The sequence below is a fragment of the Lagopus muta genome, chromosome 1 (genome assembly GCF_023343835.1).
Source record: "Lagopus muta isolate bLagMut1 chromosome 1, bLagMut1 primary, whole genome shotgun sequence".
NCBI classification, from domain to species: Eukaryota; Metazoa; Chordata; class Aves; order Galliformes; family Phasianidae; genus Lagopus; species Lagopus muta.
In genome coordinates this window covers 176,944,036-176,956,820 of record NC_064433.1, presented here as the reverse complement: position 1 = coordinate 176,956,820, position 12,785 = coordinate 176,944,036, and the positions used below count along the sequence as shown (strand labels likewise).

Sequence of the window (12,785 nt, the reverse complement as noted above, 5' to 3'; positions counted from 1 at the left end):
CGTGCTCAGGGCAGCGCCACGAGGCGGGAGGCCAGGAGGGCTGCGGGCTCAGCTGTTGCCAGGAGCGCAGCGGCACGGTTTCCATGCGAGGCCGTGGAGGGGTAAAGCACGTCAGCGCCTTAGCTGCCTTCTCGGAGAAAACAGCGCTTATCCTGAGGGATCGATGCGCACCGACTCCAGCGCGCCTCACAATAAAGCTGTGTTTCACGAGCCCATCGCTCGGCTCTGCGGTTCGCGCGCTGCTCGTTTCCTTCCGAGCTCGGGGCCGGGCTCTCTCCCCGCCGGAGCGCTCGCCTCCTCCGTGAACGCCCGCGATCCTCCTGGCACGCGAGGCCAGGGGAGATGCGGCGAGGCGCGGGGCGCGTTTCCAGCTGCTCCTCCGCCGGGAGACAGCCAGCGGCACGCGCCCCTCGCCTTCCTCGAGCGGCCCGAGCGGCGCCATGCAGCGAGGCCGGGTGAGGAGGGGCGGCGGGCGGGGGCCGCGCGGCCGGGAGCGGGTCGGGCGCGGGGGGCGGGGGGAGCGGGCGGCGGGCGGCGGCCCCGCTGACGGCTGCCCGTTGCAGGTGCTGACGGCGCTGCTGTGCGCGGCGCTGCTCCCGCTCCGCTCGGACGCCGCCAAAGCGCCCAAACGCCCGGCCCGGCCCCGGAGCTGCGGCGAGCGGCCCGAGGAGCTGCTGGAGCAGCTGTACGGGCGGCTGGCGGCCGGCATGCTCGGCGCCTTCCACCACACCCTGCAGCCCGAGCCGCCCGAGTCGCCCGGCAGCCGCCAGCGCAACGCCAGCTGCCCCGCGGGGGCCCGGCCGGGCGGCGACAAGAGGTTCCGGCTGCCCGTCAACCTGCGCAGCGCCTCGCCCTGGGCCTACAGGTGACCGACGGGCGGCGGGGGAGCGCCGGGTGGGGCCGGGAGGCGGCGGGGCCGGGCTCCGGGTGCGCGCGGGTGCCGCGGTGCCCAGGCGGCCTGGAGGCGGCGGGCCCGAAGGCTGCGCGGCGGGACGGGGCGCCGAGGGGGGTCCGACGGGCGGGTGCCGGGCGATGGCGGCGGGAGGAGCCTTCCGGGGAGAGCCGGTGGGAGCCCGAGGCGTGAGGTGCGGCCGTACGTCCGGCAGCCTTCGGCACGGCTCCTCGGAGCGATCGTCCTGCCCGTGTGCTGTGTGGCGCGGCCGCCGCCCGCTTCTCCTCGGAGAGGTAATCCCGCCGAGAGGAACACGGCCGATGTGCCCCGTCAGGCTTTCCGACACGAAGTGCTGTTGGAAATAGTACGACAAAGCAAGCGGACGGAGAGCTTTGGAAGCTAAGCGTGCGTACCGCCCGGTGTGATGAACGCCCGCCTGCAAAACTCAGGTATTGGTGCGTCGCTTTTGTCAAATAGCACTGCCTGCAGAACGTGGCTCACTGTGGAAAGCGGGGGGTTCCATTCTCGGCCTCTCTGGGCAGGTGTTTCCTTTCAGTGGGAGCTCTCGTGCTTCACAGAGAACGCTGCCCAGTCACAGATCCCTTTTCTCCTTCATCGTTGGTGCTGTGAGACGCTGCAAGATGCGTTTGGAAAGCGTGCAGGACAGAATTGCCCTTTATGAAGAGCGATGAGCTTTGATGATGACAACCTGCTGTTTCACAGGCTGTGCAGGCAGAGCCAAGGAGCGCCCGCAGAAGCAGCTGTGCTGCACCGTGTTCAGAGGACGGCTGTTCAGCGCGTTCAGTCCCTCAGCAGTCTCCCAGATGCCTTCAGAGCTGTCGTGTATCTCCAAAATGACACGCGGCCCTCATGAAAGCGCACTGTGACGCAGTGCACCTTGTCAGTGGACAGGCAGTTCCTCTGACATGATCTTGGCCATGTCTTCTCCATGGCAAGGGTATGGTGAAGATCTGCGTACCGCTCTTTCCTGTGTGAGAGACCTTTAGCAGCCTCCCTACGTTTAATTCTTTCAGTCTTTCCCCACAAATTGCTGCCCTTTGCTCATCTTGCAGGAGTCCCAGGTGTTTCCTGCTGCTGTTCCTTGGGACTGCCAGGGTTGTTTGGTGGATGGCCAGAAGTGCTCTCAGCCGGTGTTGTGTGAGAAGAGCAAGTGGTCCTCTCCATGTAGATGTTGTACTGAGGGATGTGATTTAGTGTGGAAATAGGGGTGACAGGTGAGCAGTTGGCCTGGGTGATCTCGGAGGTCTTTACAACCTTGGTGTTTCTGTGTTCCTGTGCTTCCTCTGCGCCACAATGGCACACGCCTCAAACGTGAATTTCACTTTCAGACTTGCATCAGGATTCCTGCACAGCTCCCGCATCTCCTGATGTCCTCCAGCTTTTTTTCTGCCAGTGAAGATATACCGTACTCTTGATTTCTGCTCCATGCAGAAATCTCTTTTTATTTTTGGCCTGCATTTTAATGTCCGAGATGTACTATGCTATTATTCTGTCTTCACTGGTGTTGCAGCAGTTCCCGTTGTGACCATCTGCAGATCTCATTAACATGCTGCTTACACTCCCTATTCCAGATCATTAATAATGAGGATATCAAGCCTGGCTGCACTTACCTTCCCTACACGTCTCCCCAGACACCTGCTCCCAGCTGTTGAATGCTGCTTCTTGTCATTCTTCTGCTCACATGTCAGTTCAGCTCATGTCAGCTGGATTTTTTTTCATATCAGCATTTGTGATAAAGAATCAAATACATTACTTAGAGATCAGTGTGTAACTTGTTCCCTGTATATATCCGAGTTTGTCATTCTGTTCAGTGTGAAAGATTTAGCTTTGACTGGGTGATAGTACTGATCTTTGTGTGGATTCTTTCTTTGTCTTTGTTCTGTGCTTGCAGCTTGCTTTCTATTACTTGATCCTTAATTTGGTTACACAACTAACAAAACTTAAGTCATATTTGGCATGCTACAACCCGGGCATACAGGAGATGCATGTGGACTGCACCATGAACTGTCTGGTCCAAACTCTTGCTGCTGGCAGCAGCTGTCCATTGGTATTTCAGCAGAAGTTGGAGTAAAATGCAAGTTTGTCTGCCTGATACTGAAATTCCATCCCAATGGCCACAGGAGTTTGGTGTATAGCTGGGAGCATGAAGCTCAGAATCAGAGAATTGCATGTGTTGGAAGGGACCTCAAGAGATCATTGAGTCTAACCCCCCTGCTAAAGCAGCTTTCCTATGGTACATTGCACAGATAGGCGTCCAGAGAGGTCTTGAATAGCTCCACAGAAGGAGACTGCACAACCTTTTTTGCTCCATTACCATTAGCATTAAGAAGTTCTTCTGCATGTTAGTACGGAACTTCCTATGTACAAGTTTGAGGCTATGCGTCCTTGTCCTATTGCTGCACATCACCTGGCCTCACCCATTTGCCTCCCACCTTCCTTTAAATATTTATAACCATTGCTAAGATCTCCTCTCAGTCTTCTTTTCCCCAGGTTTAACAGAACCAGGTTACTCAGCCGTTCCTCACACAGGAAATGCTCCAGGCCCTTTACCATCTTTGTGGCGCTCCTTTGGACTCTTTCTTGGAGATCCCTGTTGTTTTTTACCTGAGGAGCCCAGAACTGGACACAGTAGTCTAAATATGACCTCACCAGGGCAGAGAAATGAGGGAGGATCACCTGCCTTGACCTGCTGGCCACACTCTTTTCAATGCACCCCAGGATCTCATTGGTCTTCTTGGCCACAAGAGCACACTGCTGGCTCATAGCCAAGCTGTTGTCTACCAGGACATCCAGGTCCTTCCCTGCTGCTCCTCTCCAGCAGGTCATCCCCCAACCTGTACTGATGCATACAGTTATTCCTCTCCAAGTTCAAGACTCTACACTTGCTGTTGTTAAACCTCATCTGGTTCCTCCCTGCCCAATTCTCCAGTCTAGCCAGGTCCTGTTGAATGGGAGCCACAGGCTTCTGGTGTGTCAGCCATCCCTCCCAGCTTTGTATCATCAGCAAACTTGCTGAGGGGGGGCTCTGTCCCTTCATCCATGTCCCTGATGAAGATGTTGACCAAGACGGGACCCAGCACCGACCCCTGGGGAACACCGCTGTTTACAGGCCTCCAACCAGACTCTGTGCCACTGGCGACAGCCCTCTGAGCTCTGCCAGTCAGCCAGTTCTCACTCCTTCTCACTGTGCACTCATCTGTCCCACACTAAGGTTCGTAACAAAGATGTGGGAGACAGCGTTGAGCTCAGATTCCATTAGCTTTGCTGCCTAGCACAAGTGCTGTTCCATTAATCAGCTGTTTTCATCGACCGTATTGCCTGCTGTTTGAGGGCTATAATAGCGTTCAAGCCTAGGACTGAAAGGCAGAGTTACAAAAGCTCTGTAGTCAAGAAATCGTGCCTATTTCTGAATTTCCAAGTCTTACGGCTTCTGTGTCTCTCTTGGAGTCTCCCCTTTTTTTACTGAAGGGTCACTTCATGAATTGAGAGACAGGATTAGAGCTTCAGATTCTCCAGAGTGTAGTCCTCTGTTTATTTTTCATGCAGCACTTTGTTACTGCCAGCAAAATAATAAAGAACTTCTGCATAGAGGTAACGATTTCCACGGGAGGTTGTTTACTGAAACACAGTAGGATGAAATAACTGGCAGAATTTCTCACCATTTTTTCAGGATTCCATCTTACACTTCTTTTCTGTAGTGAGTTCCTTGAGATTTGGTTCCTATTGCCTATGTTCATCTGATGGTGAAGTCCAGTGCAATCTGGTCCCTTTCTCAAACGTTGCCTAGCTTGGTTTTTCTGCTTTTCAAGAAAGTTTCCATTTAAAACTTGAACATAAGAAGTCCCATACTAACATGCAGGAGAACTTCTTTACTTTAAGGGTAACAGAGCACTGGAACAGGCTGCCTGGAGAGGTTGTGGAGTCTCCTTCTATGGAGGTATTTACAGACTCTTAGAATCAATCCTTAGAGTTGGAAGGGACCTCTAAAGGCCATCTAATACAACTCCCCTGCAATGAACAGGGACATGCACAGCTCAGTCTGGTTGCCCAGGGTCTGATCCAGCCTTGCCTTGAAAGTGTCCCGGGATGGGGCATCCACCACATCTCTGGGCAACCTGTTCCAGTGCCTCCCACCCTCACTGCTCTTCTTCTTTATATCCAGCCTAAATCTCTCCTCTTTAAACTTGAAGCCATTTCCCCTTGTTCTTTCACCACGGACCCTGTTGAAAGAATCTGTCCCTCCTTTCCCGTAGCTCCCCTTTGGATACTGAAAGGCTGCTCCCAGGTCACCTTGCAGCCTTCTCTTCTCCAGGCTGAACAGCCCCAGCTCTCTCAGCCTGTCTTTGGAGAGGTGTTCCATCCCTTGGGTCATTTCTGTGGCCCTCCTCTGGTCGTACTCCAGCAGGTCCATGTCTCTTCTATGCTGAGGACTCCATGCTTGGACACAGTACTGCAGGTGAGGCCTCACCAGTGCAGAACAGAAGGGCAGGATTCCAGACGCATCTGGACACCTACCTGTTACAGGATAGCTGCTTTTGCAGGGAGGCTGGACTCGATGGTCTCTCAAGGTCCCATCCAACCCCTGTGATTCTGTGTTTCTGTGATCCTTAGTTTAGTGCTCACTTTTACATAAAATGTTAATAAAAGTAATACAGGCTGGCCTGTCTTCATGGCCAAACCTGACTACAGCGCTTTTGGAAATGAAGTCATACACATTTTTCCTTTAGATAAAAATCCAGTGATTTGCAAGAACCCTATCCAAGACTTTTTCCGGGATTTAGCCTTTGTGTGTGGCACAGTGTGCATGGCCCAAAGGTGCAGCTGAGGCTGAGAACACTGGGGACACAGAACTGCTGTCTTTTCTGAGTACCTGTTCATACAGCAGCTGGATGGTACTGGAGGTGTGACATTCAGATCATTGTCCCATTGTACTCTTGAAAGATTAGGAGCTAACAACTGGTTTTTTTTCCCTTGGCAGAACATGTAAATCTCTGTAGCAAGTGTTCATTTGCTTTGTTCTCATTGTGCTCAGTGTGTTCTATATGCAGGTAGTAAGCGTGGTGCGTGTGGAACTGAATTGCCCAACGCCAGCTGTGGGTTTCTGAAGTTAGCCGTGCCTGCCTAATCCAGCACAGCATCTGACCGCTGGATTTGGAAGCTTGAAGACTATGAAGTGCTAATATTATTAAAAAATACTCCATCTGAAGTAGCAATACAGGGCAAGAGAGACAAAGGCTTTGCAAGAGTTTTGCTTCTGACAGCAGGGTCTCTCTTGAGTTTCCAGGCTTAGTGCATAAATGGCAGGAAGTTTGTTTTTCACTGGGAGCTCTCAAGACACTCATAGGGCTGTAAGTAAAAGCAGCCTAGAACTAGTCACACTTCATTAGCAGTTCCAGTTCAGCACAAACTCGCTGCTTGTTCCAGCAGATGGAAATGTAGCAGCCCCATACAGCTCCCTGCTTGGTCATTTGCAGATGAGGACCACTGGCCAGGGAGAGATGGCTTGGCATACAACAACTCGAGCTCAGTGCCAAGGGCAGCCTGCATCTACGTGCTTGGTCTGTGTAGTTTGCAATTGTGGTACAGCACCTGGCACAAGGATACAGGGGACACTGCTGTGGGAAGTTGCAGATCTCAGGTCATCCTTCACCTTCACCTGATCCACAGAATCATAGAATGCCTTGGGTTGGAAGGGATCTCAAAGATCATCTAATTCCAACCCCCCTGCCACAGGCAGGGTTGCCAGTCTCTAATTCAGCCATTACATCATATTGCCAGCATTCCATCCACCCTGGTCTTGAACACTTTCCAGGGATGGGGTATCCACAACTTCTCTGGGCAAATTCTATTGTGTCCACCCATTTGGTGCAAATTCTACCACACGTAGGAAGGAGTCAGTGGGAACTTGGAGTACATTTTTTGTCCATTTGTTGAACACTGTCAAACATGCTTGTCCTGTTCCAAAAGACTTAAAAAATGAACTTGTAGTGATTGGAATAATGAAGATACATCAACCTGCAGCAGCTGAGGCTGTGGTCACTGAATGCACAAACTGATGATCTGTGCATAAAGACAAGAGAAGGACACAAAATACACTTGCATGATTAGGTTGTCTTTGTTGGGAAATTTGAGCTGAAGATGCAGAACCTTTCAGTATAGCTTTTAATTTCATTACTTAGAGCATTCAGCCCTCCAGTTCTGCTCTGGATGCAAAACTGTATTTACATTTTGGATTCATTTTCACATTTGTGACCGATTCCTTTCAGTCCTCATCTCATGGACCAGTGGTACTTACTCCACACTTAGGAATATAAGAGATTTTACTACAGGCAGTAGAAAACCACACCACACCATCTTTCCAGAAAACCTCATTTGTGCCTGACTTTTGCCATGTGAGAATTCAGAAGGGGGAAGCTTGTTGCAGTCCATGATTCCGCTGACACTGTTCTCTTGTTATTAGTGAAAATTGCAGTGTTTGCATCAAGCAGCATTTTTGTGCTTTCCAGTAATCATAAACCAGGTGCTAGAGATAATATAGCATAGGAAATACCACTGGCTTGAAATATCGTGTTTTTAACATTCTGCCACTGAAATTATTCACATTTGAGTTTGAAATAGGAATGTATCACAGGAGAACCGACCATATTTCACCGTCTTTCTTTTTGCTGGCTAGCAGACATTTCATTGCACATTGGTGTGAGATCCTATAACTTAAAGGTATTTCCTGGGGAAAGTAAGCAAGTGTAAATGGGACAGAGCAGCTTTGCAAAACCTATCAGCAGCATCACAGATGTCTGGCTATGCAAGAACTGGCCACATTTCTCTGCAAGGAAATCAAGTTTCTTAAAAAGATAAAGAATCCAGAATATATGGCCACTGCAAAAATAGAAGTGAAAAAGTCTTGTTTTTGTAATGATCCTAGAACCATAGAACCATTTGAGTTGGAAGGGACCCTTTAAAGTCAACTGGTCCAACCTCCCCCCTGCAATGAACAGGGCCACCTACAGCTCCATCAAGTGCGCAGAGCCCCGACCAGCCTAGTCTTGACTGTCTCAGGATGCAGCATTCTGAGCCAGCACCTCACCATCCTCAATGTAAAAAACCTCTTCTTCCAATCCAAGTTATGGCCCTTCCCAGCAATTCCAGTATAAGCAGGAAGAGGGGGTGGAGAACTGAGGAACAAGTACATCGTCACCACAATATGCACTGTGGCTGCACACTTCATTTTAGTGCCTCATACTCTTTTTTTTTTAATTTCAAAAAACAAGCTGACTGTGCCAGCTATTGCTCTCTGCTAAAAACGTGAGCAATAAAGCCATCAGGATCAGTATAAACCTGAAACCACACTATCACACCTTTTCTTGTTGGAGGAGGCTCAGGGGTGACCTTATCACTCTCTACAACTCCTTGCAGGGAGGTTGTGGTGAGCTAGGGGTTGGCCTCTTCTCCCACATAACTAGTAATAGAGGGAATGGCCTCACATAGTGCCAGAGGAGATTCAGGTTGGACATTAGGAAATACTTCTCCAAGAGAGTGGTCGTGCACTGATACAGGCTGCCCAGGGAGGTGGTGGAATCACTGTCCCTGGAGGTGTTCAAGAAATGTTTAGATGTTGTACTGAGGCATGTGGCTTAGTGGGAAATTTGGTGATAGGTGGATGGTTGAACTGGATGATCTTAGATGTCTTTTCAACCTTGGTGATTCTATGATTCTATGTGGTTAGAGGAAGAGGCAGAAACTACAGAGGTGAATAAGGCAAAGAAATGCTCAGTTCTACTTTTAAGAGGAAGGAACCTTTACAACCCTGAACACCTTAGGCATACTAGGGAGCAAAAACTATTGCAGAAAGAACTGTACAGAGTAATTCCATTTAAATTATAATTCTAAATAATCATGTCAACGGTAAGAATGTTAACAGTATCTGTAGTGCATTTTTGAGAACTCAAGGCAGATAATAAGTTTGGAAGTGTCCAAGTCTTCTCTAATACTCTAGTTTCTCACTCAGTCCAAAGTGCAAGACTGACTCTGTTGAAACCCCTGAATTGCATTTTGGGAAGGCAGTCACTTCATACGTCAGCAGGCTCTGGAGGACTCGATCAGTTCAATGAGTCGTTTGTGCTCTTTCTTTCAGTTTTTCAATGAAGAAGCCAGACAGCAACAACTACTGCTGTTTATCCTGGCAGCAAATCCCCCAAAACATTATATGAATGTTTACGGTCAAATAACTTTATAATAATGTTTTCCAGATGAATATGCAGAGAGACGCTAATGAATCTTTATTATCTGCTTCCCTGTAGAATTTCATATGACCCCACAAGATACCCTAAATACATTCCCGAAGCATACTGTCTGTGCAAGGGCTGCCTGATGGGGATCTTTGGCGAGGAGAATTTTCACTTCCGCAGCACCCCTGTGTACATGCCCACCGTCATCCTCCGCCGCACCTCCTCCTGCGCTGGGGGCCGCTATGTGTACACAGAAGACTACGTCACCATCCCAGTGGGCTGCACGTGTGTGCCTGAGCCAGAAAAGGAGGCCGAAAGCGTAAATTCCAGCATAGACAAGCAAGAAATGAAGTTGCTGGTAAACCAGAACAAGCCGTCGTCGGAATGAAGAATATAGGAGGAGTCGTCTGTGCGTTATTGGCTTCACGTCACTATTTCACCACCTCAGCAAACTGCGCGCAGCAGAGAAACGCATCAGATTATGCTGCTTCTCTGCTTACAGTTATTTCAGTTATAGGATGGAAAATTCTGTTCAGTTGCTCAGATCGTTAGCGATGACAATTCATATTAAGAACTTCTGTAGCTCAAGTGAGTATTTCTTGCAAATTCCAGTATAGCTTTTTTCCTTTCCTTAGCATGGAACATTTTATCCATACTTATTCACAGTAAATTTTAGAAGATGATGCAATAGTCAGAAATGCTAGCTATTGCTATAGCAGACTGCTGGTTGTAGATATTATTCAGGAATCACTTATACTCTACTTTTAAATACTTTTATATAAAGATCACATAGCTTTTGTCCGGATGCCAAAACATCAGTTAAAAATACAGTTTCTCAGGGTGGGAGAGCCTTCCCTTATGTCAAGTCAACCCAAAGCAGCATTTTTTGCTGTTATGTCTTTGTCTGTTTATACAGCACAGCATGGGGACCTTCACTGGGCTGGAGTCATTCATGAAACAACTTTCTGTGAGTTAGCTATTTTTAAACTCACCAAATTGCTAAGGGTACAAAAGTGTTAGAAAAAAAAAACATGCTAGAACGTGATGAAGGTGCAGTGGACTTCCCCATTGTGGACTACAGCTAATAGAACAGAAAATATCCATTTAGAATTAATAGAGTTTGGATCCCAAGAATTCTGTGTTGGATTTCATCCACTGTTAACTTCTTAACAGTTTCTTGAGGTAAAACTGTTCAGTGAAGTTGAAAGGCCAACATGTTTTTCTTGTCATTGAGATGAATCACAGCCAAGCCAAACTGGTTAAATACAACTAATTTACACAATTAGTTCTGCTCGGTTTTCCCATGTTACAAGCAGCAGACAATCGCCTGTGAAAACACTGCCATGCAGAAAAGCATTCAGCCTTCCATATTGCAGCTTACAGGAACGTGGGGGCAAGACTCAGCTACAGACTGTCAATAAGCAAAAACTTGCAGTTCCACAATGAGGGACCAAAGACTGACTTAGTCTAGAGAATGACGGTAAGGACAAACCGGGTAGCTTGCATGACCACAACCTGTAGGAAGGTCAGTCACCAAAGTGTGAGATAAATCTCAAAATGAACAGCAGAGAGTATCTTCTACAGTTGAATGCCTGTGACTACAATATTGTTGTAAAATAGAATAAATACAGTATGTGTTGAGGCATTTGCTACATCAAGAATCTTAAAATTGGGCTTGGGCCATGGAGGACAAAGTCTCAATCCTTCACAAAAACATGCCTTTGGAGTGTCATTGGATGCAGAATGGAAAGTCTGTGAGCTAAACAGAATTAACAAGTTAAACAGAGAATGAAAATCAGCTAACTCCTTGTCTTGATGCATAATCATTGATCGTGCTCTTTATGGCTCAGTATGGCATAATGGCATTTTTGTAGTGCAGTCTGTCTAAGAAGCCTAAAAGAACTTCAAGATTTCTGGGAACCAATAAAAGGAAGATTCCCATCCCAATGTCAGATTGAAGTATGTAACTGTTTCTTAAAGATGTGTTTTTTATTACTATACCTTAGCTTCATGTCTCCTCAGAGTGGATACTTGTATCACAAGGAGATTCTCAAAGGAAGGATCAAAAGAGGCCACAAAGTATTCATTGGACTCAGAGAACAGCTAATTGCCTCGCTGCCGCCAGCAATTAAAGGTGCTCACCTGTTCTCCAGAGAATATAAATACTTGAAGCTGATAGAGCCATTTTTCTTTCCTCCTAATGTGGAAGAACTTCTCATCCCCAGAGAAAAGGGAAGTGCTAATCAAAGACAGAGGGTTTCAAAAGGAAGCAGACTTGCAGAGATCAATACGCTTTAGATGATACTTCAGCAGTTCCTTAAAGGTTTCACTGTTTAACACAGTGTTTTTTCTCCACACACATATTTCAGGAAGGATGAAATTGGAGCTTCAGACTCCATAACATACTGAACAAATTGTTCATTGCAAAAGACAATAGAAGTAGCCCACAACAACAACAACATAAACAAAGCTCCTTCTAAAAACTGTCCTCCAGAAAATCAGTGTGACTGACCACATCCTTCTGATACACAGATCCATGTTTCAACAAATGTGTTAACTAGCATCTGTGGATTTATTTGTGTGACACAGAGAGAAAAAAAGCTCCCATTTTGTTGTAACTGCCCTGCAGCCATCATTTCATGGCATCAGTTTGAGTTTCTTCAAGTAACTGGAAAATATCCTGGGAGTTTGTGGGAATCACGGGCTAACACCAGGTAAATGGAACACCAGTGGTTTTGTCAGTACAGAAGAACAGATGCTTCAGCTTACATAAAGCTTCAGGAATTGGATGGCTGAAAGGAAAGTATTAGAGAACTGCAGAACCTCAGTGGATCAATGGATTATGCGTATTGGTGACCTTCTGTTCATAGTGCAACAAGTGCAGAAAGCTTCCTATGGTCACAGGCAACCTCATGCTATTTTCCTTTCCTTTTTTTTAATCTTCTTTCTCTTCTATGACAAGCTTTCTAGCTGAGCCAGTTTGCTTTCTGATCCAGCTTTCCAGTTAGGTGTCTCTTGAAAGTGGTGTTTATGTTTCAGTGTGAGCAACTGGTAATAATTTGTGATTGAACAACTGTTTCCTAATACTTAACATCAAGAACTATTAGCTGTGCAAACATTTATTAACCTTCATCATACCCTTCCATATATAAACCCTCTCCACATTACTCATGTGGAAAAGTTTGAGTATTAAATGTAATTTGCATTTGTTTGGATTGTTTTTCATTTTCTTTAAGACTTCATCACATTGTGGATTTATATCAGTTGGACTTCAGCTGTGGTGTGACATTTTCCAGCTTTTAGCCCTCTGGTTACAGCTGCTGTAGCCTTGCCTTTAATTTGCACGGGGGGAGGGAAGTCCATTGGAGTTGCTTCGAGGTTTACAAACTATTGACAGAAGGCAGACACAAAATGCCTCATTGGACCAACTCCAGGCCCAATAAATGCAAACAATTCAAAGCTGAAACTATCTGGCAGCTGTGGCTGATTTGAGAAAATTTGTGTTGTGCCAGGAAAATCTTCTCCTGCAAGGAGGTTGTCCCTGGAATTCATTAGGAGCCACAAAACATGGAACAATATCCTTGGTAAAGGAATTATTTTCTTCTCTGTAGTATCACTTAAGATACATTGGAAAATTCGTATCATGC

The 12,785-nt window shown here is 47.4% G+C and overlaps 1 protein-coding gene across 2 annotated transcripts; it reads left to right on the top strand.

Annotated features, from left to right (window-relative positions):
* Window positions 1-100: 100 nt before the first annotated feature.
* IL17D (interleukin 17D) lies at window positions 101-10,723 on the top strand. 2 transcript variants are annotated; one of them, XM_048933407.1, is made up of 3 exons: window positions 101-455; window positions 564-865; window positions 9,211-10,723. In XM_048933407.1, exons 1-3 carry the CDS (start codon window positions 441-443, stop codon window positions 9,524-9,526), a joined length of 633 nt encoding a protein of 210 aa, XP_048789364.1. In that variant the 5' UTR covers window positions 101-440; the 3' UTR covers window positions 9,527-10,723. The 2 variants fall into 2 exon arrangements, 1 of the variants encoding a protein (XP_048789364.1); XR_007374546.1 differs by lacking the exons at window positions 101-455; window positions 564-865 and adding an exon at window positions 1,001-1,341 and having other exon boundaries at window positions 9,211-9,316.
* The last annotated feature ends 2,062 nt before the right edge of the window (window positions 10,724-12,785 follow it).

Excerpts from the sequence above, each read along its gene's own strand:
- IL17D (XM_048933407.1), top strand. Across the intron at positions 866-9,210 it reads GCCTCGCCCTGGGCCTACAG|AATTTCATATGACCCCACAA; the intron begins GTGACCGACGGG and ends GCTTCCCTGTAG.